The sequence below is a fragment of the Amblyomma americanum genome, chromosome 5 (assembly GCF_052857255.1).
Source record: "Amblyomma americanum isolate KBUSLIRL-KWMA chromosome 5, ASM5285725v1, whole genome shotgun sequence".
Lineage (NCBI taxonomy): Eukaryota > Metazoa > Arthropoda > Arachnida > Ixodida > Ixodidae > Amblyomma > Amblyomma americanum.
The window spans coordinates 187,261,393-187,287,822 of record NC_135501.1 but is presented as its reverse complement, the minus strand read 5'-3'; the positions used below and the strand labels follow the sequence as shown (position 1 = coordinate 187,287,822).

Genomic DNA, 26,430 nt, shown 5'->3' with positions numbered 1-26,430 from the left:
GCGCAAGGTACGCTACTCGCCCGTCTGCGTATCTTTCAAAGTTAAAAATTATTTTCACGCCCGCGGCACAAAGTCGCACTCTCCTCAAAGTCCCTTGCTTGCTCCAAGAGAATAACAGAAAAGGAGCCATGGCGAATGGAATGATCGAGGCAGGCTAGTAAAACAAATGCACTGAACTGAGTGCGGCGGAGTGTGCTTATAGAAGCGTATCAGTGCAATCGCAGCAAGTGAGTTGCACTCAGTGCAGTCTAGCGCGCTAATAGCAATTAAGTCTTTTTAGCTTGCGAGAAGCAAGAAATACGGCATGATGCCGCATCAGAAGCCATCATTGCGGCAGCTAATGCATGACAACCTTCCGTCAGGACAACTTCTGTTTCGATTGCGGAGATTTCACCAAAGGTTTCGCTAACCTTTTGCAGCGCTCTACGGTGTCATGTCCAACATTATCTGACAAAAATTTTTAAAATGGGAAAATTGTAAGATATTGTTATAGAAATATTGAAGGCAATGGTCGATTCTTCTGATATGTGGCACAATCTTTATTTTGAAGTGTTCCCATCGATCGCACCGAGAAGTTAAAAACTGCTATAGAAGACCAATCGGGAACGCTTTTGACAATAGCAAAAACGTTAATAGAAAAGAATGCAACGCTGTGATCTGCGGGTATATTGATTGTTATAGTGAAATCTTCCATTATATGAAAAAAAAAATGCGTTCATCAACGGTTACGCGCTCAAAAATGCTTTTGTCCGGGATTGTTGGGTGCGATGCGAATGTGTCCTCAATCTCGGTTAGTTCCATTGCTAGCAAATTTCGGACTAATTTTGGGGGGGGACAGTAGTGAGGTATACAGGTAGCTTGAAAGGGAACGCATATTATTAGCAGGAAACCAAACATTGCTATGCGAGCATAGTCGAGAAGGAGCGTACCTTTTGTTTCTTCCTATAGATATTTTTCTTCTGAAGGATTATTTCTCATTATACTGTTTCACCTAGTTTGTTCATATGAGTAGAAATAAAGTTGTACCCTGTGGATTCATGAAAGAGATGAGGTGGAGATCACAGCTCTTTATTTCTTTATTTCTTTATTTATTTATTTCCTTATTTTTCTTCCTTTCTTTTTCTTTCCTTAATAATAATAATAATAATAATAATAATAATAATAATAATAATAATAATAATAATAATAATAATAATAATAATAATAATAATAATATAATAATATAATAATAATAATAATAATAATAATCTTTGTTCCTTGCTTTCTCTTTTTCTCTTCATTTATTTCTTTCTATCTTTCTTTCTTCACTGAGTGCCAGGACACTGCTTCACTGCGCCCCACATTAATTCTTCCGCGTGTTGCTCACTACGAAGTTTTCAGTTCCGCATTCAGCTGGCCTTTCGACATCACCGGCTCCGGAGGAACTCGTTCGAAGGAAAACACACTCAGTCGCCGGCGACACGTCATGCCTGCTTGCCCCATCTCGATTGGGGGCTTTGCGCACTGCCCTCTACCGAAGAGAAGGGCAGACATTCGCCCGGATACTAAAGGAAATATTAAAAAAAAAAGGCGTCGTACGCAGAAGCCACTTTCCCGAATAGAGGAAGTGATGAATCATACGCGAATTCCTTGGATCGTTCGCGCTTAGGATTGGATTTGAAAACATTTAATTCGTCAGAAAAGGCAGAATGCAGACGATCCGTGCTAGGTGGCTATCAGTCCACGGCTGACAGCGACCGGGGTAGCCCATTCAATGACCCGGGTTTGAACTCCCAACTCTGAGCTGACCAACACGGCCTCCCACTGCTCGAGAGTAGGAACCTGTATTAGACGCTCTTGAAATAGCGGTAGGGATATGATGAGGAGCACTAGACTAATAATGGAGCTGTTAAGGTCGCCTCTTGAACAAGCGGGAAGCGCTGGATGAATGGAGAATTCGCCCAGGAAAGAGCACAGTTGAGAAAACGGCGACTTCTTTGTTGTAACTTCTTTTTTTTTAGTTCGGTTTCTCTGGATTGAGTGTCATGTTCGAATTCGATGATGCAGAGAGTGTGAATACAGGCAGCCTTTCGATGCCAACGTATAAAGCGCCATCTATGCAGAAGCGACAATGAAGGTCCGATCTCGTTGGTAAGTGCACGCCATGTTAAAGCGACGACACATAAAAAGAAGTAAAAAAGAAGCAGATAAAATTAATCTTATTTAAGAACCGACATTGCAACGTTGCCCACCTATTTTGTTGCATGGGGCTCGGCGTATTATAGAGCAACGCGCTTTAACGATGCTGGCTTTGTCCGCGGTATTTATTGTCCCTTGGTGCAAAGACGTCCCGCATCATTCGCATCTCATGGTCTCGTTATGCGTGCCGCCGCTTCTTTCATAGCAACGATTCCCTGGTTTTCCAGCTTCTTTGCTCCTTTAAAGAAATAAATATCGAAAGAAGGGAGGAAAGAATTAAGGAAGAAGACCAGGAAGTAACAGAGAGAAGCAAGCAAGAAAAAAAGGAAATAAACAGGAAATAACTGATCAGATAAGGATGTAAGGAGAGATCAAGAAAAAGAGGTCACTCACAGTGCAATTAAGGAACACGAAATAAGGGAAAAGAGAATGAAATATGGGATGAAAAAAAGAATAGAGTAAATCAATAAAGAAGGAATAGAATTGCTATACATGCTGTCTCAAAGGATAAATGTTTATAGTATACTCAAGCGCATCAGTGCGTTTAAGGGCTTCCGGCCTCGGTTAATACGAAATTCATTATTCAGCCATTATCGAGCGCATACCAAATGATCACAAAAAGGGGGGGGGGGGGGGGGGTGTTGACGTGACACGGAGAATGGCCGCGTCCAGACACTGTCTCCACAAGATAAGAGTTGAGGCAACCATGAATGCCCCCTCCTCCTTTCCTAGTATCTATCTAGTACACCTGCTTTTATATAAGACAACGCGTTGCGCGCCCGTGTACAACGCTGACTGCGACCCGGAGCTCAAGTCTCGGTCAGGAGACTACCCTGGGGCGCCCGGCCGCGGGTCAAGCAGACAGATAAGGAAAGGCTATAAGTGAATAACCTCTCGCACGCGATTGAACCTCTTCTGACTGCTCACTCTCAATCGTAACGTGTTCGGGGGAGAAAAAAAAAGTAAAAGCAAACGCACATATGCAGGACGTTCATTTCGGCAGGGAAAACCAGGAAAGCAAAAGGGCGCACGCAAGAGGGGGTCCGTTGCATAATGGAGTCGCTAATAAATGATGGATGTTAAGAGGGCAGGGGTGCGTCGACGGCGTCTGCAAGAAAAGTTGCCTCCTTCTATCTCGTCGAGAATCTTCTTCCTCAAAGAGCACACGGGGTGATGGAGAGGGCTGTTCTCGCGTGCGCTCGTCGCTAGATGGAGTGCAAGAATGAGGTCCGCTCCGTCGTAACTAAATGCGTGCAGCAAGGGCGGAAGCTGCGGTTTGAGAGCTATAGTCGTAAAGTAATCACGTGGTGTCAGGGCCTCGCGGAGCAAAAGGTCATTAGAGTGAGCGATCCATTGCCATTTTTGTGGTTGAAGAACGCCACAGAACAAGCACTGATTGGCTCGGGACCGATTGTTCGAAGATGCATTTTCGCATGACATTTCACGACCTCATAGAGCTACTGCTGATTCACGTGAGGATCATTGTCAGAATGCGGCTACAAAATGTACCATGACGACACAGAGCAGACACTGGTTGGCTGGAGACTGGCTATCGGAAGAGGTTCACGGGACATTTCTGGCGTCACAGCTGACTCTCGCCCACACGCTTAAAAAAAAAAAAAACTCTTGTCAGGAGTGGGTCCTGTGAGGTTATTAACTGACTCTAACTACGCCGCTAACTTCTGAATCCCGAAACTGCCAATGCCAAGGGAAATGCTATGGAAAGTGCTGGGGAGTAAAATGCAGTGCTAGGGAAGATCTGCTTCCGCTTGATGCAATGGCCCCTAGATAGGGAGCACTGCTTGCTACGAGGGATAAACTAGTCCCGCTATTGGCGAGCCGTAACACTTGCGCAAGCAGTTGTCTGGTATAAATACGCTCTCAGCGCTGAGACTTGGAGGGCAGATGCTGAAGAGCAGAGATATGTCTACTACGTTCGACTAAAATCACAACGCAAACGGGCCGTGGGTAGTAGTGCGGCCGCCTTCTCGGAGTAGTCCACAATTCTCAACAAGGGATTTGCAAGAAGCCAGGAACTTAACTCTGGCAGTCCTCGCTAAACCGACTATATTGACGATCCTGGGAATAGCTATTCTTTAACTGCATTAGTGCGCTACTCATGTAAGGTGCGAACAGCGCAGGCCGCAAGAATACACACACACACACGCGCGCGCTCGCGCACACACACACGCACACGCACTAGGCCCATTTGCAGCTATACTTACGTTCAAATAGCTCTTCATATGGACAATAAACTACAGATGCTTAGTAGGAATAGGTTATAATAATGTAAGCATTGCTTCGGTTGACAAAGAAAAAAAAGTTGAAAATGTAATGTAGCTTCGCGAAGGCGACTCGGAAGTGGTAAACCCCACGTTGTGCAACTTTTGCCGCACTGCACCGAACTGCCTTCTCGGGGACTCACGGGGCTGTCTGCAAGAGTTCGGAAAGAGCCAAGTGTGCACGATACGTGGAAAGAGCGAGAAAAAGATAAAAGAACAAAAAAGTTCTTCCGGGCGCCAACGCGGTCCGGGCGTGGCGTGGTTCTCCCGTTCTTTCTATCTTTTTTTTTGTGCCATGGACACGCACCGGCAGAGGCTTGTCCCGGGGTCCAGACCCCGCGACCTATCCGCTCTGCGCGGAAAGGGAGATGACAAAGGGGAGGGAAGTTCGCGTGCACCTGCCTCTTCAAAACCCTTCCCAGCCTCCCCCTCGCTAGATTGCTAACGAACTTTCGTTTGCGTCCCCCTTCGCCTCCGTCCTCTCACCCGACTCTTCTGGCGTACGAGTTTAAAGATGGCGGCGAGGGTGGTCTCCCTTCCTGTCGTCGTCGTCTGCGAGCTAAGTGGTCTGCTGCTGCTGCGTCTGTCCGGCGTGAAAGGAGCGTTGACTCCGACGCGAGCGGCTGTCACGTGAGCGTGTCGCGCGAGCGTGAACAGCGCCTTTGCTCTCGCGGCAGAGCTATTTCTGTGCACGAAGGTGTCGCGAGAGAGCGATGATGTTAGGAGAAGGGGGTACGGAATCGTCTGCTCAAGGGCGCGCAGACGATCGTTTGCGGTCCGTTCAAAAAGCACGTTGGTATACCTCCTGTCTACGAGTGAAAAATAGAGGCAGCAATAAAAATTTTGAGCGGCCTTATTGTTAATCGTTCGTCGCGAAGAACGGCGCGCCTAATAAGACGCCCCTGTGGCGAACGGGGTCGCCACAAACTTTAACCCCGTGTACTGTGCGACGTCAGTGCACGTTAAAGAACCCGAGGTAGCCGAAATTTCCGGAACCCTCCACCACAGCGTCCCTCATAGCCTGAGTCGCTTTGGGACGTGAAACCACATAAACCATAAACAAATTTTAACGGCAGGAGGGAGGGGGTTGCGCTATAATTTCTTTTTGTTTGGATAAAGTGGGCTCATTACATCATATCGGCAAAAAAAAAGGACTTCTTTAACAGATATCAATACAACACCCATGGCTTCCAAAGCAGACTTTCTAAGCGGGGATTTTTTTCCTTCTTCATTACTTCGTAGTTGACCGTTCCGTTGTTGTCATTTCCAGACCGAGGTTTAACTGTGATTTGCCTGCACGATTATGTGGATGGGTTATACACCCCTGCGTGCGATTCCAGGGTTCGTATTACGTTCACAAAAATCGCGAATGTGGGCTTTCTTGACTCGATGCGGCCGCAGGCCGCTTTCTGAGGCATGGGAAGCGTGTTTGTCGCAATAAGAAGCCGCACCGAAACCGATGTACAGGCTGCAAGGAAAACCGGCGGGAGCTAGGCCGCCGGGAATTCCTGTATGTCGATGCCAAAGGTCATCGGGGCAGTGGGAGCGCCCTCGCCAGTGCTTTGCGCCATCGCGCTCATCACAGCAAGACGTATTTCATCTGGGTAGCACCGAACATTAGAATAGTGTTATAAAATTTTGTGTAAGTTGTAGCGACGTCATATGTTAGATTAATACTTTAGATTAATGCTACAAATTAACAAGTAACGCTATATGCTGTGTTTAAAGCATTAGTTTAAGATTAAAAATAAACTGCATGTTCGTGCAGTGTGAATTGCTGTACCGTTTTCGCGAATGTTGCATTTACGTTGTTTAAGTGTTGAATGAATGTTAGGAAAATGTTATTCCGAATTTTATTTCTAACATTACAGAAACATTAGGAATAAAGAGCGGTAATGACGTCGAAGTAAAAATAGATCAGAACAAAAAAGTAACATTGTTGCAGTGTTTCGGTGCTACCTGGGATCTTGCTATTCACCTTTTTAGTGCTGGAGTGCCCCAAAAATGTTAAATTTTCCTTAGTGTTTCTTTTTTATTTGTGCGTGTGAACTGCGGTAAAAAGCGGGAATCGCGAAAAGGTAACGGATCTGTTAAAACCATGCATTACAACTTGCACAGTCTTCTCGGGTTTGTATATATATGAGTTCAAGTTTAGTGTTCAGGACACTATTACCAAGTCTCACCCCAAGCCGCCGCGGTGGCTCAGTGGTTATGACGCTCTGCTGCTGACCCGAAAGGCGCGGGTTCGATCCCGGCCGCGGCGGCCGAATTTCGATGAGGAGAAATTCTAGAGGTCCGTGTACTGTGCGATGTCAGTGCACGTTAACCCCAGATGGTCGAAATTTCCGGAGCCCTTCACCACAATGTCCCTCGTAGCCTGAGTTGCTTTGGAACGTTAAACCCTCATAAACCAAACCAAACCAGTCTCACCCAGCCACCTCGCATTCATCGATAAAATACAAAGAAATCGTTTAAACTAAAAATATTTTTATTTATTAGGCGCTATATCGGTCTTCCACTCAATGAGTATACTGACCATTTTGATCTCGGCCGATTCGCACAGTCATCATGAGCTGCTAAAGCTGAGTACCGCGTTTTTCGTAATATTACTCACTTACATCAACCTAAAAAAAAGATTCAATACTCTTCGCTGTACTCTTCATATTTGTTGGACGGTGACAGCTGGAAAATGAGGACTCTATAATCAACTTCTAGAGAGCCTATAGCCTACTGGCCACTTTGTCGTGTAACTGTAAGGTGGAGTATACGCTGCGAAAAAAAATAGGTATGGAAATTCTATCACCCGGGACGCGGACACCTAAACTTCGCTGTCGAGAACGGAGTGAACGGGGCAAAAGAGAGGAGGGGAATTATGCGTGCAGGAAATGCACAACCCACCGGGATTGCTTCTGGGCCATGTAGTGCCCGGGGTCAATTTCGCGTCGCCAGCTATCCAAATCTATCGAAGATGAGAAAGAACTTCGTCGTCATCACTGCCGAGCTTAAGGCTGCCATGCAGAGGTGCTATACAACGGCTCCACAGCAAGGCTTAGAAGCAAAGCCGGTGGGATTCCTACTTTTGACAAAGGGTGAACATACCACGCCCGGGTTGTTGGGCTGACAAAACGGGTATCGCGCCTTTGAACCAGCGGCGATCCGATAGATAAGGAAAGGCCGACATTAGCTATAGCTTAGCACTATTCGTTACAGCATGGAGGAAGTTAGGAAGTTCTTTCCTGTCTCCATGCGCTACCGTGATCCGCTTATGCGAGGCTCCACTGCGCTAGTGCTCCTGTATATGCTCCTGCGGGAGCATATACAGCAGCACTACACTGCGCGTGTGCAGAACGCCCTGGGGGCACCAGATGGCGCCACGTGCCTGTCATCTGCGAGCGCGCCTGCCACGTTCGGACCAATCAGCGCGTACGCAGTAATGGCCGTGGAAGCGGATCACGCAGTACACTAAAATGTTTTAACTCATATTTTCTAGCGCTTAGTGAACACAAGGGACAAGAACACAAATACACAGGACCTAGCGTACGTCCTGTGTATTTGTGTTCTTGTCCCTTGTGTTCACTAAGCGCTAGAAAATGAGTTCAAACAATATCCAACTAGCCCAAGTTTCTGCCTCACTAAAATGCCCACGTCACGATTTCGGTTCCCGGGTGGCGTGTGTGTATGTGTGTGAGTGAGTGAGTGCGTGTGTGCGTGCGTGCGTGTGTGTGAGTGAGTGTGTGGGTGGGTGTGCGTGCGGGTGGGAGTGTGGGTGTGTGAGTGAGTGTGTGCGTGTGCGCGCGTGTGGGTGTGCGTGTGTGTGGGCCGGGGGTTGTGTGGGTGTGGGAGTGAGTGTGTGCGTGTCTTGTTTTGTTTTTACTACGGCTAGCTGTGAACACCGCGGACTCCTCAAAACGTACATGTGGGTATCACCGTTCAATATTTTCCTTAGATAACCGCCACCGGTTGCATCACTAGCACATACGTAGGAACTTACTCCGGCAACTCTCGTCATTGCCTACAGGAGCATTGCTTCTATACCGTATGATCGGTGCGAAATAGCCCGTTCTTGACAACCACACAAGGCCCGTTTCGCTGTTGTAACGGTTTCTCTAATACATAGTAGCACGTTGACGCAATTAGTCTGCTTCCGTGTATTGTCCCTTCAGCTAATATTCCCATTTTTCGAACATGTATGCATAGTGGTCGGGAATGCACGGCACTGTACTACTATATGCACGGCATCACGACCACGGATAACAGAGCCAGTGTTACATAACAAATCCTCTTCTTTCTTTATTCTACTCCATTGTTGCTGGCCACTGCACGCGCTGTAGGGAAGAACACGGCGACAGCGGGAGTGTAGCTTCGCTGCAGCCGATAGCGAAGATCGAAAAGAATAAATATGAAAGGCAATCAGAATAGAATTGTTACATCAGTATCTCGGTCCCCCGTAAGGTTGACGCAATCGAGCGTCAAAACGTAGCAATGTGAATAAGCTTTTGCACTGACAACAGTCCAGCGTTTGCAAGATGGCCGCGCCCATGGGCAGAGACGAAAATCGTCTGCGCAATCGTTAATTCGTAAAGTAGAGTTAGATTTTGGTTGAAAGAGGTGGATATTGAACATGGGTTCAGCGGAACGGAAATTATAGAATGAAATAAAACCAGCGTTTAAACACAAGTGTACGATACCAGCAATCATAACTTTTTGTAGTGAACATTAATCACTCCAGCACTTATGATGCGGTATGAAAAGAAAAGAGTTAACATTTTCAGAAAGGGCTTGGGAAGCAATGCGCAGCCACAGCCGTGACACAAGCTTTTTTTTCAATACGGCGTTGTTTTTTGATAAATATGCAGAAGTCGGCGTAGTTTTCGCTTTTTTTTTTGGCCGCGGTGGCTCAGTGGTTAGGGCGCTCGACTACTGATCCGGAGTTCCCGGGTTCGAACCCGACTGCGGCGGCTGCGTTTTTATGGAGGAAAAACGCTAAGGCGCCCGTGTGCTGTGCGATGTCAGTGCACGTTAAAGATCCCCAGGTGGTCGAAATTATTCCGGAGCCCTCCACTACGGCACCTCTCTCTTCCTTGATTCTTTCACTCCCTCCTTTACCCTTCCCTCAGGGCGCGGTTCAGGTGTCCAACGATATATGAGACAGACACTGCGCTATTTCATTTCCTCCCAAAACCAATTATTATTATTATTGGCAGTGTTACCTACTCATTATAAAACTGAAGTCCTAATGGTGAAAAGCAGAAAAGGCAATGCATCGTTGACGCAGGTCCGAACAAGGCACCTATTTTAGCGTTCTTGGTGGCTTCCCACGCGAATTACAGTGTTAGAAATATCATACGCATGTAAACGCTAAACAGATTCTCTGTGTAATCCTCCAAGGACTTTAGTATCTAAACGAACGTTTCTGGACGCCGTTGAGGGAATTAAGAAGCCCAAGGTGCCCTTGTCGCGTATGCGCTGATCGTGTCCAGATTGTCGCAGCGTTCTGAAGCATCGGCGACTGTTCATTACACCAAGCGTCACATGGAGGCAGCTGGGCAAACACGCAACTCACAACGCGACGTGGACTCGAATTCCGCCGCTTGTTCAAACAGGTCTCTGTCTCCCTACGGGTTCTACACGGAGGCTTTTTTTTAATTGTTCTTTTTTTGGGGGAAAGGAAATGGCGCAGTATCTGTCTCATATATCTTTGGACACCTGAACCACGCCGTAGGGGAAGGGATAAAGGAGGGAGTGAAAGAAAAAAGGAAGAAAGAGGTGCCGGAGTGGAGGGCTCCGGAATAATTTCGGCCACCTGGGGATCTTTAACGTGCACTGACATCGCACAGCACACGGGCTAATGAAGATTTTTTTCCTCTTCCTTTCTTTATGATGGCTGCCTTAATTGGGCAGCCGCGAATGACTCACCTTCCCTCTTTTCAACATGACGGATAGAGAGAATGACACGCGGCTAGGATGACGTGTCCAGCCATCACTACACAGGGACGCTTTTGTCTGCTTCTCTTCCGCCACGTGGCCAGTGTAGGCTATGTGCGAGTACCTCTAATTATATACACGTCGTTTCGACCGACTGCTCTCGGTCTGAGGCAGTGCATTTCCACTTTTGTACCGCTATCTTCTGCTGTCGGAAACTGTGCTGGGGGGAATGCGGATCACGTACAGACGAATAATGGCGCACAGTAAAAGAAGCGAACAAAATAAACGATGGCCGTATTCAGGAAACTGTTCGATACGCTGCACTCTAAAAACCGGAGGCTGCGCTGCCGGAGTCAACCGGCCGTTGTACAGTCTATTTAGCAGTTGTTTACTCCGTTAGAGGTGCTGCGCACTCCGCCTAAATGTCCTGAGGAGTGAAGCACTGTGTTTACACCGTCCTTGGCGCGAGTAGAACAGTCTTACTCCTTTTACGGGTAAAAGGAGTCGGAGGATGGTTTTACTCCCTCTACTCGTATGAGGAACCAGAGGGGGTATATACACGGGCGCTTCTGCCCGTCCATTGGGAATAATTATAATTTCTGGAAGGCGTTAGTCAAATGATCGTTTGGCGTACTGTATGAGATGCCGCCTATAGATGGCGCATTGAAAATGCGTCGAATTCTGCATGAATGAAAGAGAGCAGGTTGAACCTGCGTGCGGGGGACAGTGAAAATATAGGTCAATGCATAGAGGTCACCCTCAGTCACATTAGCTGCCACATTTGAATGTGGCCATTGCCGGATGTGTACCCGTACTTCGCATTGTGCGGAACGTTCAGTATGCACTTATATCCTGGTTTGTTTTCGGTCGATGACAAAAGTTATCTTATTAATAAACCCTTATTTATCCGTAGTTTTAGCGAATAATCACTTTACATGCCATTTCTTGTCATTTTCTTTCACTTTGTGTAATGTCCGTTGGGCCTTTAAAGTTATAAGGTATTTAGTGACGATGATGACGATGACTTGGACCAAGGTGGTCGGTGTCTCATGCGTCCGCATCTTTCCCTCTGTATTTTCCAGATGAGCAAGAGCGGGTGCAGAAGAAAGTGTTCATGAACTGGATAAACAACTTCCTCTCACAGGTGAGTCTCAATGTCTTCTGTAGCATTCTAGCTTAATTCTGTCTGCGAGGATAACGACTCCTACGGGGAAAAGTGGCGCCTCCAGCTCCTGGTGGAAAGTGCTGTTCGTGGTAGGAAGGAGAGTAAGGTGGGAATAAAAATCGCTATCTCAAAGGAAACCTGCCATGTAGGTTCGGAGCCGATGTATCCCTTCGTTGCCGTGTAATGCCGATGTCTTCCATCGTGCATCAAAACCGTTGTCCAAGGCACGTATTAATTTGATTACAAAGTCTATACAACCGGTCAGGTTTTAGAAGGCGGTGACGAGAAGGCTTCAGAACCATGCGACCTTACACTGACCTTGTCAGGCAGCAACAAAATGGCGTTCTTTCGCTCCACAACCTGACAGTCGCGCTAAAATATTGCGTGACTGCCAGCTTATGATGATGATTGCTGCTACAGAATATTTCGTGATGATGATGCCAATATCAGTCTTTCAGAACGTTTTCGACGTGCCGGCACAGTCTGGGACAATTTGTTTTGATATCCGCATTTTTTTAGCCCTTCGAATACAGGTGGTCGCAATTTGCTGATTTTCTTTAGATGTCCACTTACTTTATACAGAACACTTTTCGAATTTTAGAGAGTTTTTGTAAGGGTGCTAAGTGCATGTATGCATGTTCTGGAAATCTTTCTTTCATTTTGCTTTTTAACGCGACAGCGTTAGAGCACACGTTCGGCGGCAACCCCGGGGATGTGGGATCGAAATTTCCATTGGTCGATGACAATGTGACGTAACAGGCCCTGGACCAATTAATAAGGGGGAAAATAAAAATAAAAGAAAGGAAAAGGGAATAGAAAAAAGGAAAGAGAAAGAAGACACTCCAAGGCGGATGCTAAATGGTCCATGTAGAGTCGCGCACAGTTTCTCTAACGCTATCGCGTTGTACTTGCTAAGTTTTTACTTGGGAGCTTGACAAGTTTTAATATTCTTATTTTCAGAGAACGCCACCACTGCGAGTAGATGACGTTATCGAAGACTTACGCGACGGAACGAAACTGTTAGCCTTACTAGAATGCCTGTCCGGACAAGTGTTGGTGAGTGGCGACGCCATGCGTCGCTTGCCTCTGTTCACAAATTCTCGTATCCTCACCATCCGGAGAAGTTAATTTCATGTCTTTAACCTTCGATATAGACAGCGCTTCGTCATTTTGGGATTAAGGTTCATGGCTCGAGCCGCGGCCGGTATCTTCAATACGAAACGTCCGTTTTTAGGTGGGACAAACATCAGTGACTGATTTTGTAGTGACTTTCCCTCGTTTCTTGTTCTTCTCGAATGATTTATCATTCGTGGGTTCAACTAATAGCGCATCACAATGAATGATGACGTGTTTAGACTGCATGTTTCCGCGGGGCTGCAATTAATCCTTCAGCAATAAAGGCTGCTTATAACGACAATAAAAACGTGATGAAACATATATGATGGTGGTCACCTTTCCGCTCAGAAAAATCTTCCTTTTCCTTGGAAGGAACGAGCTTTGTCCAGCTATTTCCTGCGTTTGAGGAGTTTCGTGTGTGCGACCACGATAAAGTAAATAATTATTCTCCGACGTTTTGCTGTGACCTCTTTTTCGTCTGCAACGTCGGCCAAAAACTTGTCTGCAAACCCTTTTGTGGCGACCAGTGAGCAAATTTTTTTGCTCCGCGGGACTTGCAAGTCGTGCTGCGGCTTCATGCATTCGAATTTACCGCTCCTTGTGTCCCGCGTGAACTCTGGGAAAATCACGTGATTGCGTGACGTCATGTAAACAAAAAGAGGCGCGGTTGGCGCGGTGCTCGCTTGTAGAAACTCCTGGGCGCGTCCTCGGCACAAGAATTGCATTGTATCGATATAAAAGCGTCATTGATCTGTGTTTGGCACACCACGCACACAAAGTAAAGACAGAGCTCCCCTACTATGTACCAAACTCCTCCGCAGTACCTCACAGGTAGTGGAACCTTGATATTTGATGACTGCACTGCGCCCGAACCCCGAAAGGGCGGGAAAGCTAGGCAGTGGAAAACTTTCTGTAATAACAGTATTGATCTATTACAACAGCCACCCTTGCTGATTAGCACTTTGGTGACCCATAGTCGACGTGGCTGCAGTCAGCGGCTGCAGTCTGAGTGTTCTTGCGAGCTTACTTCATTCGTGACTGTGTGCAAGCCTCAGCAGATTGAGCGAGATAACGACGCATAACCGAAACTCCTTTGATTATACTTTTATTTTTCCAGCCGAGGGAACGCGCTCGCATCCTGCGGAGGCCTCATTTTCTCAGCAACGTGAACACGGTCCTGCGATTTTTAGAGCACAGACGGGTGAGTGCGCTTTACTAATTGTGCTCGAGTTCTCGCGCCCATGTCTTTGTAACTGACATTTAACGGGATGATTCGTCTCCGTTGCTTTTGGATTAACACATTCATCAAAAGTGTATAAAGTCCAAAGGCTGGCACTTAAAAAGAAAAGAAAGACATTGTTAATGTGTAGCTCAGACACTTTGACGACACAGCATTTGCGAGTGACGAGAAATGTGTGCCTTGTGGACCCGTGCGTAGCAGAAGATACCGTAGTTGCACACATCATTGAAGATTCAAAAATTAGCAGGTAAATTTTCTTCCCTCTGGCATGGTGGTTGATGCCAGCAGTTAGGTAATACGTACAACTGACTTGGAAGCATTGAGGATTCATGGAGTCTTATTTATAATGTTTAGGCTGTTATTTGAAGTGCTGTCAAGAAAATTAACATACATTGATCAAGCATGCATCCTTTTCTTTACTTCAGATCAAGCTTGTCAACATAAATGCTACAGATGTTGTCGATGGGAAACCTGCCATCGTCCTTGGTCTTATATGGACCATCATCTTACACTTCCAGGTAAGCATCCTGTTCATGCATACTTCCCTAAAGCCATTCTTTTTGCTTCTAAAACTGCCGTGAGTTCTATTGTTGGTTGACTGTCTTTTGGCACACACCAGTACTTTGTTGGTGTTTGTTTATTCAAGTATTAATGTCGTTTGCTAAAGGACTCTTGATGTGTGTATTGAGAGTACCTGAGGCCAGAAATTCGAGGGAGGAGGTCGTCAGACAAAAGTTTTATGAAGAGGGTGTATAGGTTTTCACCTGCAACATTCCATGTTTTTCTCCAGTTGTCCTTTCGTTATATTCATATTTAAGAAATTTAAGCTTTGTATTTGTCTCATATATACAATACTGCACTTAACATTTGCCTAGGACAAAATCTGGGCATCGTCTTTCGTTGTAGTGGTGCTGTATGCACATGCTTTAACCTGATAGTACACAATTTTTGGCTGCTTTCTCTCCTATTAAAGTTTGAACATGCATGTGCTAATGTTTTAGCCATGCTAGCTCGCCCTTACACTCCCTTCTCCACTTTCTGTTTCTCCCCTTTCCATCTAAACTTCCCCGTCACTCCAACTAGGCTGTTGAGGCGTCCGCTCTGCAAGAGGCAGTTAATACACCTTATCATATTTCTATCAAAAACCTCTTACTGGTACCGCTGGCAAAATGACACCATAGGCTATCTGCAGGGCTTCTATTTGTGCCGGCGTTTGACATTTTTGTACAGCTCTCGGAACTGACTCTTTCTGCCATGTGGCGCAGATCGAGGAGCACACCCGTCTCCTCGCCGGCTCCCCAGCCTCATTCGAGGACAGTTCCCTGGAGTCGACGACACTCCAGGAACAGCTGGCCGCCCAACCTATTTCTCCAAGGAAGCCCACCGTGGCAGAAAGATGGAAAGGTGGTGCCCGCAAGGCACTCCTACATTGGGTCAAGAACAGCATCAGCCAGTAAGACACAGTCACACACATTATACAGGCCGTTGCTGAGCTGAAGCTTGGTAACTGTGCGAAATACCTTGAATTCTGGTACACAGCCCGCAAGCTATACATGTTAAAATTTTAAATTTTGGGCTATCTGGACTATATATATAGGTGCGGACTGTACAACATTTCTTTTTTCAATATAGGCTAATGTAGCAGGTAATGCTTAACACAGTTAAATGAACTGGGTGCAGACAATGCACCAGGTGTGTACAGTCTAGTAAAGCCAATTCTTTTCATCCAAAATTGAGCCCTACATCATGTGGGGACTGTATACCGGAAATTATGGTACTATACTGTGAAAGCTCTGGCTGTACATTTATTGAACAGACGCTAGTCTCCTGACTTTTGTGGTGTGTTTGTGGCAGCAGTAGCTTTATGTGGGACTTTTTTCGAGGTGAGCGGCATTGGCGTTGTATGTTGCAACTGAAAACTCTAGCATTTATGTCAACGATAGTATTATTCAGTGAGTGGTTGCTCATATGTGAAGGAGCGCAATGTGGCATAAATGTCACCTCTTCATCAGAGAGAAAGATTTTTCGAAGTCGTTCGCAAAGCTGGCAGTCTTAGCGCCGTACTTAGCTCAATCAGTTGCCAGCTGTTAACATGGGAGGTGCCCACGGTCTGAAAGGACGTTTTACCTCTGCCACCTTGATCAAAAATGGAGTTGTTGTAAATGGGCAGCCATAAATATAGCTGTAGTGTTTAATTCTGCATGCACTATGTAGAGGTTTGTTCTTCACTTCTCACCAATAACATGCTGCCTTTTGTTCCGTAATCCTTAAACTTAAATCTCTGCAGAAAAATGAAGTAGGCTTGCAATTTGGTGTACCAGGCTTTTGCAGGGTTGCTCGAAACCAGCAAAATGGATAATGTAGTTGCAGATATTTTCAGCTGCATTTGTTGTTCATCTCACCTGTTACGCTATACTTCTACTGTCACAGTCAGAGAAGATTTCAGTCAATCACGAAGTTACTGAGGATGAGCCAGTGATTAAGTTTGATATCAGACTGATTTCCATGTGACATAATTGCTTTCAGTTACATGCACACTGCACTGCCTGACACAAGAGTGAGAGCTTGCGCTGTTTTTTTTGCAGACGGTTTGGTGTCCAGGTGAATGACTTTGGTCCCAGCTGGCGTGATGGCATGGCCTTCCTGGCCATCGTGCACTGCATCAAACCTTCTCTGGTGGACCTGGACTCTGTGAAGAAGATGGATGCTCGAGGCCGCCTGGAGAGGGCATTCTCGCTCGCCGACCGGGAGCTGGGCATCCCGCGGTTACTCGATCCCGAGGGTATGCCAGAGGGCTCGTTCGTACTTGCCTTTTCTGCTCAGCAGTGTTAAGGAGCCATTGACAAGTTTCAGATAAACCACAGAAGAGCAGTGTTTAAGACTTATATACGTGTATATGGGACAGTCATGATGTGACAGCAGAAATTGGGGTGTCTTTGAATTCGTGCTTTCCAAGTTCATGTTACATGCATTTCATTGAGCTCTACTTCATATTTTTCTGGACTGCAGTTGCACCAGTGACAAAAATATTTCATAGGTGTTCATTACTGATTCCATAAAATGACCAGTGACAGCGATGAAAACAGAGAGAAATGCTTTATTAGCATGAATTTTGGGTTGTTAACCTTGGTTGTAGGCTAAGTGAACTTCAAGCATGGTTTCAAGGGGATTGGTATACATTTGTGTTTTTTATTATTGGGGGCAAAGGTATGCAGGGCTCACAATTGGTAAGAAATGCTGATAGCTGCATTATTAGCTGTTAACGAGGCCACACTTGTGAAGGTGAAAATGGAACTTGCATGCTCAAATGGGCAGCAGTGAAATAAAGTGAGCATTGAATTGTTGACAAACGTAGCACCTGTGTGCCTCGATCACTTTTCGAACTTCCTGCACACTTTTGCCCCAATTACTAATACTCGTTGGGCTTTTGCATGTTGCTTTGGCCTTTGACATTGAAAACAGAGAGTACAGCATTTTTCAACTAGTAATGTTTCAATGCGCAGTGCTGATTGAAATGAACATCTCATATTTAATGCGGAAGTAGCATTCCTTTAGCTGTAATGCAAGTGTATACTTGACTCTATTCAGGCCGGATTGTGAGCAGGTCTACTGAGGAAGAAGATTGGTTTTGTGTAAGCGAGTGAGCAAGACCTGCATGGGAAGGAAGATAGATGAAATGCACTGTTGTCTGTAAAAGCCAGCACCTCTGAATGACTTATTGTCCCTGGTGAATAAAAGCAAAGCATTTTTGGCATTCGTCCTGGTTTTATGAAGTGTGTTTCCATGTCAGTGTACTTTCTGTCAGCAACTAGTGCTTTTATGTCGAAAAGCCAGTTCGTGTTTCTTCTGAGCGGGCTGTATCTCCAGGTGATCTGTCCCCGGCTGAGGTGTGCATCTTCTTGACCCCCCTTCTCTGCAGACGTGGATGTGGCCCAGCCGGACGAGCGGTCTGTGATGACTTATGTGGCCCAGTTCCTGCACAAGTACCCTGGCACATATGCCCCAGAGCAACCGCTTTCGCCCACCGTGTCTTCCCCAACATCGGCCACCCCCGCACAGGACGACCTGTCTGTCCTCGAGTCCTTCCTCAAGCGGGCCGAGAGCACCCTGCAGATCCTCCAGAAGCCCCTCACCAACCTCCGAGAAGAGTACCAGGTGGGCGGCTATTGCCTTGTCTTGTTGCGTGGTTGCTTTCTTGGCAGTGGCGCTTCAGTGCAGTGGAAGATTTAGAACGCGGAGGAAGAAACACAGGATGACAGAAAATTGGGGAAATTGGTATTTGTCAAGCATAATGGAACATTGTGAAAAAGACTGCAACATGGAAAGAGATGACGCTACGTGGCACTGGGTCATCTCATCTCTTCCCCGGTATCTCTTTTGTGGTGTTCTTCCATCATCAAACGCAGGAAGCATACAGTCCCTTACACAGCATGTTTCATCTTTCCTTGTGCTGAATATGCCCCCATCACGAATGCCTTCATTCTTTCTTAGTTGTCAGCTCTTCTGTAGTTCCTGGTCCTGGCAATTTCTGGAGATTTTCAGTTTGACAGTGCAATTGAGAGCTGAGGATGTGTCTTTGCAAAGAGATGAGCCTTGGTAATAAACCACCCACTTGTGCTTTGTCCTGTGGTCAGCCATTGAGATTGGAGCAGGTTCACAGGGGCCCTGATAAGTGTTCAGAAAAAATATATATTGGAGGCAGTTCTTGAGCAGGCCTCAAGGAAAGAAATGTGTATAAAAAACTGCACCCAGTTTTTGGAAACTGTGTGGTAGCGCAGACAAGACCTTTTAGAAATAATGGACTGAAGGAGGTTTGCAAGCCTAGCTCATTCATGATTAAACTGCGCGAAAGAAACACGGACAAAGACAAGAAAACACGTACACACACAGACAGCCTTGTCTTTGTCCCTGTTTCTTTTGTGCAGTTTAATCATGAACGAGAAGCACCAACTAGCCCGCCAGAAAACCCTTCTTGAGCCTAGCTCAGTTCTGGATTTACCCTGGGAATGAGCTGGTATTTCTGTTCTTATGTAAAGAGACCTCATGCTGCAGCTGAGCTTTGAGAGTGAGTCTGGCGTGAGGGGATGTAGGGAAAAGGTGATGAAACACTCTGTTGTGCCTGCAGAGCTACCTGAACCTGTGCCGAGACTTGGACGCACACCGTGAACTCTATGCCAGACTGGGACGTCGTGCTGCACGCGCTGACAGCAATGTTGTACTGAGCCAGGCATGGCCGCTCATGGATTCCCGCTGGCGTGCGGTTGAATCCGGCTTGGCGCAGTGGCGCAAGCGACTGGACGCCGGCCTTCCCGGCAGGCTGGCGCAGGTTGCCGAGTGGCTTACGCAGACCGAGGAAAGGCTTCGCAATGACAAGCTCGCACTGGGCCAGATGGATGCTGCCACTGTGAACTCCAAACTGGCCGAACATCAGGCAAGTGAAGTTTTGCTCTTATATTCACCGCTCTCGTGTCGAGGTATGAAAAAAAATTGTGCAGAGAAGGAGGTAAAGAAAACACGTGCAGCCTTCCTAAATGTTGCATGCAGACGCAAAACAAACAGAAAGACTTGCAAAGAGAAACAAAACTAAAAGAGAGAGAACTCAGAACCATTCTTTTGAATTTGTCTCATATACTTTAATGAAATAATTTTTCTTTCTCATGTACTTCTCCTCTCTCTTATTATAATTTTTGTACTGTGTTCTACTATATCGTTAGTCACTCCTTATATGCTAGCATACAAGTCAGAATCCTCAACTATCTGTCGCTGCGCATTGATAGGATCAGTGCTAGGAACCCCATCCTCATAGCACCTGCTGTTAGTCACCGGGGAGGAAATGGACTTGTTCCACCAGGACCAGTTAGTCCTCTATCTGGTCCGAGGTCAACCAGGCACTCCTGGAAAGAGGTGGTGAGTAGGAGTCTGAGTTGGCGGGGGTTACGAGCCTGGTAATGCAGAGTGGCTGTAGAACGTGGCTAGATGTGTGCGTAGGGAGAGACAAGATGGTGTCAGGACGATGAATGAGTCGTGTGATCTGTATTGTCTGTGACGATGAAGCCTGTTGGGCGGTGTAGTGGATTTCTGAATGGGGACTGACATGTTGTGGCGCAGACGCTCCATATGAGATTGGTGCTATATACGCGTTCCACCCCTAGACCCCTGACAGGGTAAGTGCAGGGATTGCATGGCGACCAGCCGTGTGGAGGTACCTGCGGTCATCTGGGTCTCATATTGTGCATTGCAGTCGATCCTGAGTGACCTGGATGAAGTGAAGAGGTGGCTGGCCGAGCAGAAATCCTCACCAGCCATCGTGGCCACCGTGGCCCCAGAGCACTTGGCCGACATTGAGCAGCGGCTCGAAGCCCTGTCCTCGCTCGTGTGCAAGCGGCAGCTGCTGCTGGAGATGGAGCGGCGCAAGCTTGCCTTGCTGGCACTTGTGAAATCCGTGGAGCAGCACGTCGCCCAGCTGGAACAGAAGCATGGTTCACGCACTCAGGTATGTGGTGCAGTGGCACAGTTGGCAGCTGTGATGCCGGGCAATACGCTTCGGTGCAGGATCGACCCGTTGCCGTCCCTGCAGGAGCACTAGCAGTTCAGAATCTTTGTCACACTGATCTGTAACTGTGATGTAGTTTCAGAATCAGAAAAAGCAAAGACCACTAAAGGGCCATGCATGAAAATTTTAGCCTCCATATATTTCACTGACTTTCGGGCCAATAGCACATGTCACTTCTGCCAGATTCTGTGACGTATGATGAGAATTGCCTTGCGGGGTTGTGAGATTTTTTTTTTTTTTTCCGGCTTCCAGCAGTACTAATGATGCTAATGATGCGGAGACTCTGCTAGTCTTCTTGCTTAGCAAGCAGGAGATGGTGTTGTCATTTGATGCAAAATGCCTTGCTGTTGCTGCTATTTTGACAAACTAGTGGAATGCTCTGAAGCACATGCACTGCAGAAAGGAAGCTCAACCGATTGAGGCTGCCCGGTCAAAAAGTACGAATTGGAACTAGTCAGAAATCAATTGGATGTAAATAGGAAACCCATTGGAACCAGCCGAATTAATTGGTTCCATTTGTGTTTGGCTAAATCCAGTTGGTCTTTTTCGGCTATGCTAAGGCGCATTAGAAATCGGTAACCTTTGCTCGGTTACTTGAGAACCACTCTACATTGTGCTGTAATGGAATGCATGCTGAACCCCAACTGATCTACTGGGTTGTTCAGGTGGAGGACCTCCTGAGAAGGCACAGAGACCTCCTGGAAAGAGACCAGGTGTTCCAGCAATTTGACCGCCTCTTCAGAGAACTCCAAGAGGCCCTGGACATGTGCCAGAGAGGATCAGCCCTTGGTGAGCTGGTGTCCATATCGTGTTTCGTGACAGCTACTGCTCAGGAGCCATCTGGGAGCCAGTTTTTTTCACTAAACACTCGAATAGCAGCTTCAACAGTGGTGAATATCTGCAACGACAAACAAAAACTGTCAGGACTGTAGTCCATTTAGTTTGTAATGCAATCCTTTGCACCATCTTTGGTATGGCTATCTGTGTTGATGAAAGAATTAAGGCGCAGTAGATGAAAGAGTGGCAAAGAGCTGTGAAAATGAACAACACTGAAAAATGTGATAAGATGAGAACCTTGTGCCTTGATGATCACTAATTACGTGTTAGATATGTGGCTGTGTTAGATTGTGGTTGTACTAGAAAAATGGCAAACAAGGTCGAAGCAGGCATTCGGAAGGCAGGGAGATTAAGATAAGAGAAACTAATGAAAGTTGGTTAATGAGAAAAAAGTGGTGAAAGAACAGCATGTCAGTAGGTTCGCGAGGTTAAAATGAAAGCTCAAATGTGTGCCATATTGACTTGTGAAATTTGTGACATAGTTTATATTGGAGCATGTGTAACATCTGTTATCTCTGTATTATAACATGTCTGTCTTGTAACAAACAGAATAATCTAGTTGAAATGTTTGCTCGAAAAAGCAGATCAGACCTGCATGAGCTAGTAAACTGTTCCGTGAAGAATTTGCGGGCATTTATTGTCACGTGTTTTTGTAACAGTGTAAAATTGGTCCTTGCAGGATTTCAAGAGGTTGACGACCAGGCCAGGTTCTTGAGTGACATTCATGACCACTGGACTAAGCTTTCGGCACGACTTCGCACTTCCGGCAACGTGCTTAGTGAGGTTGTGGCTCAGTGGCAGAAGTATGATGCACTCTATGGACCTGTAGTTCAGTGGTTGGACCAAGCAGAGGTCGTGCTGCAATCAAGTCCTGCCAAGAAGCAGGTAAAAATTGACTGCTCATATGGGGTAGGAAACCTTGCCTGTCACGGAGAATAAATTCTATGGTGCAATCAAAAATGCTGAATAAATTAACCCTTCTTGTACGGGTTCCTCCAATATTAAAGGAAACAAGGTTTGAGCATTGAATTAAAGATTGTGCCACATGTTTTTCAGTTTTCTAGCTAATTTTCTGTATGATATTCAAAAGTAATTTTGAACTTTAGTAGAAAATCAACCAAGAAATTCGTCTTCTTGTGCAAACTGATTGTTCCCTTTTATATTGGATGGACCTGTACGTGAACTTATGGAGGGTTTATATCACTTCATACAATACTTGCTTTGGCTCATTTTGTAAAGAGCAGATTTTGTTGAAACTCGTGACCAGGTCCAGAGCTAGGGAATTTTGTGGTGACAGTGAGTAGTACTTGTCGAAGCTTGAAAATTGTCATTGAAAGGTAGAAAAGTTCTCTGCAGTGGTGCTAAATATTGAGAACTTTTTGACCCTTTGGTGATGGCAGTAAAAAGGCAGTGTTGACAACAGATTATTAGTTCGAGCCTCTAAGAAACAGTAAGAAGAAGAAGGGTAGCTTTCAGTCTCTCGTACTCATTTTCCACGTGACACTGCTGTCATGTGGAAAGGGCAGCTTTCGGTGCACAGGTTTTCATGCGGTTGAGCCAACCTAACTGATGGAAGTCCCGCAGCGGCCCTTGCCCGGTGTACTTCGCTCACTTCACTGCTGAAGGCGGTACGGAAGCCAACTATACAATTTAAATCAAAGCATATTCTATTTAAAGCATACTAGTAACAGGATTAGACATCTTATCATAGGCTGTGGCTAGTTCCAAAGCGCACCGTCCACTGCGGTTTTGATGCGGGCAGGCTAGGCCTAGCAACATGTTGCACACTGATGGACATGTCACTGGAAGAAGTGCGTTACTGGCATGGGTGTAGTGTATTCTTGCTTAGTTTACAGATAAGCTTATCTACTTTTATTTTTTCTACATCGAATTATCAATATATCGAACTATGTCGTGATGCCCTTGAGTTCGATGTATCCAGGATCGACTGGACTTCTGAAACATGCAATAAAATGTAATACGAAAATGTAAGGAAAACTTGCTTGTCTTTCTTTTGTACTTCTCTTCAGTTAAGGTTTCATTTCTGAAGTTTGCATTACAATCTATAAAAGCGTGCTTCTGACCAATGCCCAAATGGCTTAAGGCTCCATATATCATTCCATTCTTCCAGGAGTTCTTCCAGGATCTTCCCAATTGGAATGAAAAGAAGAAGAACGTTGTTGAGTCGGGAGACTACCTGGCTGCAACATGTCGAGATGACATTGCTTCAACAATCAGAGCCCAAGTTCAAGCAATCAAACAACGATGGGACTCTCTCTATCCACAGGTGCTTAGTGGTTACTGAAAGTCATAGCTGTAGAAAACATGTGAACAATCACTGTTGTGATGAAGGTTTTGTATAAGTTCGCAGCACCAAAAAAAGAGCAGTGTACTGAGATCTTTTTTACTTAATGGCATCATTTCATAGTGGCACTTCCATTATAGTGTGTATTGAGAAGAGACAAAGAACACACAGGCTTTTTATGCACAGTTAACCAACCGATTTAAAGATTTAATTAATTGCTTACCTATCAGAGAAAGGCTTATTGGTTTGTTAATACTAGAAACCATTTAATTTTTGCTGCAATACAGAGTACGTCAGTTTCAGTGTGCCAAGTAACTGCAATGTTCCAAATAATGACAAGTAACTGAGTAGAGTCGAATATGAGGTTCACAGCAGTGCTTTGACACAGTTTTGTCCATTTCGCTTGCAGATGCATCCTTTCCTGAGCAGTGGTGAATCCCTGCGGGCAACGCAGCAATTCCAAACCGGTCTGGACAATCTCAGGCACTGGCTGGCGCAGGCAGACCACCTCCTCACTGCTCACGTGCCTTGCGATGTACCATCATTGGAACAACATGCTGAGGACCTCAAGGCATGTGCATGTAGCTTTTTGCAGGCCTGATCCTTGTAGCTAGTTGCCCTAGTTTTAAACATAACGGGCTGCATTTGCTGTGGTCAGATGGTCTTTTTAGCGCAGGTCTCGCAACGTTTTCTAATTTTTGTTTTGTCTGACTGCCTTATTGTTGTCGGCTTGGCCTGGCAGTGACCGATGGTGTCATATGATTAGTGACCGTTTGCTGCTGCAAGAAGCAGGAATGCACATCATGTCATTACAGGCTAATGAAGGGGGAATTCAAACAAAGGAATGATTAAATTAACGTCCTGAAATATGTAGCCACATAGTGGCTACATGTAGGATTTTTTTTTTGCTTTACCTATGAATACTTTTGATGTTCAGGAGTAAAACCAGTCAAGAGACGAGGCACACACACGTGTGTGTGCCTCGTCTCTTTGCTGTGTCCCGTCTTTTGACTGGTTTTACTCCTGAACATGTACCAACTTACCCAGATTTCAACACTACTGCAATACTTGTGACAGCAATGTAGCTTTTCTTGCTACCTCATGACTGCTCTTAAGTACGTGTCAAGTGCAATTGCAGTCAACATTTTTTGAAGCAAATATGTTCGTACCTTGTAGATCTTTTCACCTACGCTGTAAATCTGTTTCTATTTGATCGAAGGTCCCTAAACAGCTAGTTTATCAGAGGTTTCAACTGAATAGAGAGATTCCATTGTATTTTTTGCCTGGAAACCTGGAACCTTTTGGTAGGACTTCCATGATCGCGTTGTAAAAGGAGCATAGCTCACCAGTAGATGGATGTCGATATGTGCTACCTTGCTGGAATTGCAAAACTGTTGCAGTTGGATGTTGATTCCAGTGGTCTGTTTCTCCTGGTCTCTTCACAGAGGTTCCAAAATACCATGGAGGAGCAACGATCGCAGTACAAAGCCTTGTCCCGAACAGCCCAGGTTCTGATTCGAGACCTAAGCCGCACAGAGGTTGACAAGATGATGGCTGACATGAAGAAGGTGCGTGGCCTTGTATTTTCCTGCTTTAGTGCCTCTACCACCGACGTCTGTCGGGGGGGGTAAATAAAAACATTTGGTTGACTTTTCTAGAAAAGCAGCGCTGAACAGACGAGGACAGAGACGAGGCGACAAGGACGGGCGCTGTCCTCGTCTCTGTCCTCGTCTCTGTCCTCATCTGTTCAGCGCTGCTTTTCCAGAAAACCATGTACCAACACGCCCAACTCGCCGCATTGACTTTTCTAGTTCTTGTACTTCTCTGTTTGCAATATGGTGTTGAAATTTTAAAGGCTGAAAGGCATAGCCTCTACTGCTTCCTTATCTGTTGATTTTTCAAAATCACTTTCCATAATTTATCAGCGTGCCTCAAAAAATTGAAAAAGCGGCATGACCCCTACTTGTGCGTAGAATTCTGTGCTGCAATTCACTGTTATGTGACAGTGCAAGAAAACCTAACGGCAGTCATCACGGTGCATGACTTAGCACTTGGCTTCATCATTTTTGTCACTGTCTTCATCTGATTTCATAGTCTCCATTATCTTGTTTTTATGGCTTGTTTCTGTAGTGCACCGTTAATATTGTGTGGACTAAGTATCGAATTACCTTGGGTAGACTTGCAGCTGCTGACATAAAGCTTTCTTTTGTTTGCTTATCTTTCATGTGCAGGAAAAAGAGAACCAAGTTCGGATGGAGGCCCGCTGCTCGCAGCGTCTTTGCACTGTGACCCAGGTGACATCTTTGGTTCGTGCCCTGGATGCCGACTTGGATCGTTTGGATCGCTGGCTTGACAAGGCCGAGGAGGCCATTTCCACTTATGCCGTGCCAAACACGCAAGCCCTGGTTCTCGACCAGCTTGAGAAGCACCGGGTAATAACAGCGGCTGTTTCTGTTCTACCTTTGCTTGAAGAGCTCACACCATCATGTTAGTGTAATGTACTGAAGCACTTTAGTAAGGCAGAAACTTGGGCTAGTTGGATATCGTTTGAACTCATATTTTGTAGCGCTTAGTGAACACAAGGGACAAGAACACAAATACACAGGACGTACGCTAGTCTTCAACGTTGAAGACTAGCGTATGTCCTGTGTATTTGTGTTCTTGTCCCTTGTGTTCACTAAGCGCTACAAAATACGAGTACTGAAGCACACACACAAAATGAGAACACAAGTTAGTTTTTCAAGATGCTTTTCTGACACGCAGTTTATATTGTAGCATACAATGATTTATGTGCCATTATTAAGCTCGTCTATTTCTCAGATAGTACTA

General features: G+C 45.8%; 1 protein-coding gene across 1 annotated transcript in view; it reads left to right on the top strand.

The window, feature by feature from the left end:
* The window catches only part of LOC144134475 (uncharacterized), a 377,143-nt gene that overhangs the window by 89,136 nt on the left and 261,577 nt on the right, over window positions 1-26,430 (top strand). Inside the window, exons 3-17 of the mRNA XM_077667385.1 lie at window positions 11,468-11,529; window positions 12,511-12,606; window positions 13,784-13,867; window positions 14,332-14,424; window positions 15,172-15,359; window positions 16,492-16,688; window positions 17,826-18,061; window positions 19,032-19,337; window positions 20,148-20,399; window positions 21,125-21,248; window positions 21,976-22,181; window positions 23,428-23,583; window positions 24,011-24,172; window positions 25,047-25,169; window positions 25,833-26,033. Of these exons, the coding sequence (XP_077523511.1) occupies window positions 11,468-11,529; window positions 12,511-12,606; window positions 13,784-13,867; window positions 14,332-14,424; window positions 15,172-15,359; window positions 16,492-16,688; window positions 17,826-18,061; window positions 19,032-19,337; window positions 20,148-20,399; window positions 21,125-21,248; window positions 21,976-22,181; window positions 23,428-23,583; window positions 24,011-24,172; window positions 25,047-25,169; window positions 25,833-26,033 (2,486 nt within the window). The remainder of the gene's footprint in view (window positions 1-11,467; window positions 11,530-12,510; window positions 12,607-13,783; window positions 13,868-14,331; window positions 14,425-15,171; window positions 15,360-16,491; window positions 16,689-17,825; window positions 18,062-19,031; window positions 19,338-20,147; window positions 20,400-21,124; window positions 21,249-21,975; window positions 22,182-23,427; window positions 23,584-24,010; window positions 24,173-25,046; window positions 25,170-25,832; window positions 26,034-26,430) is intronic.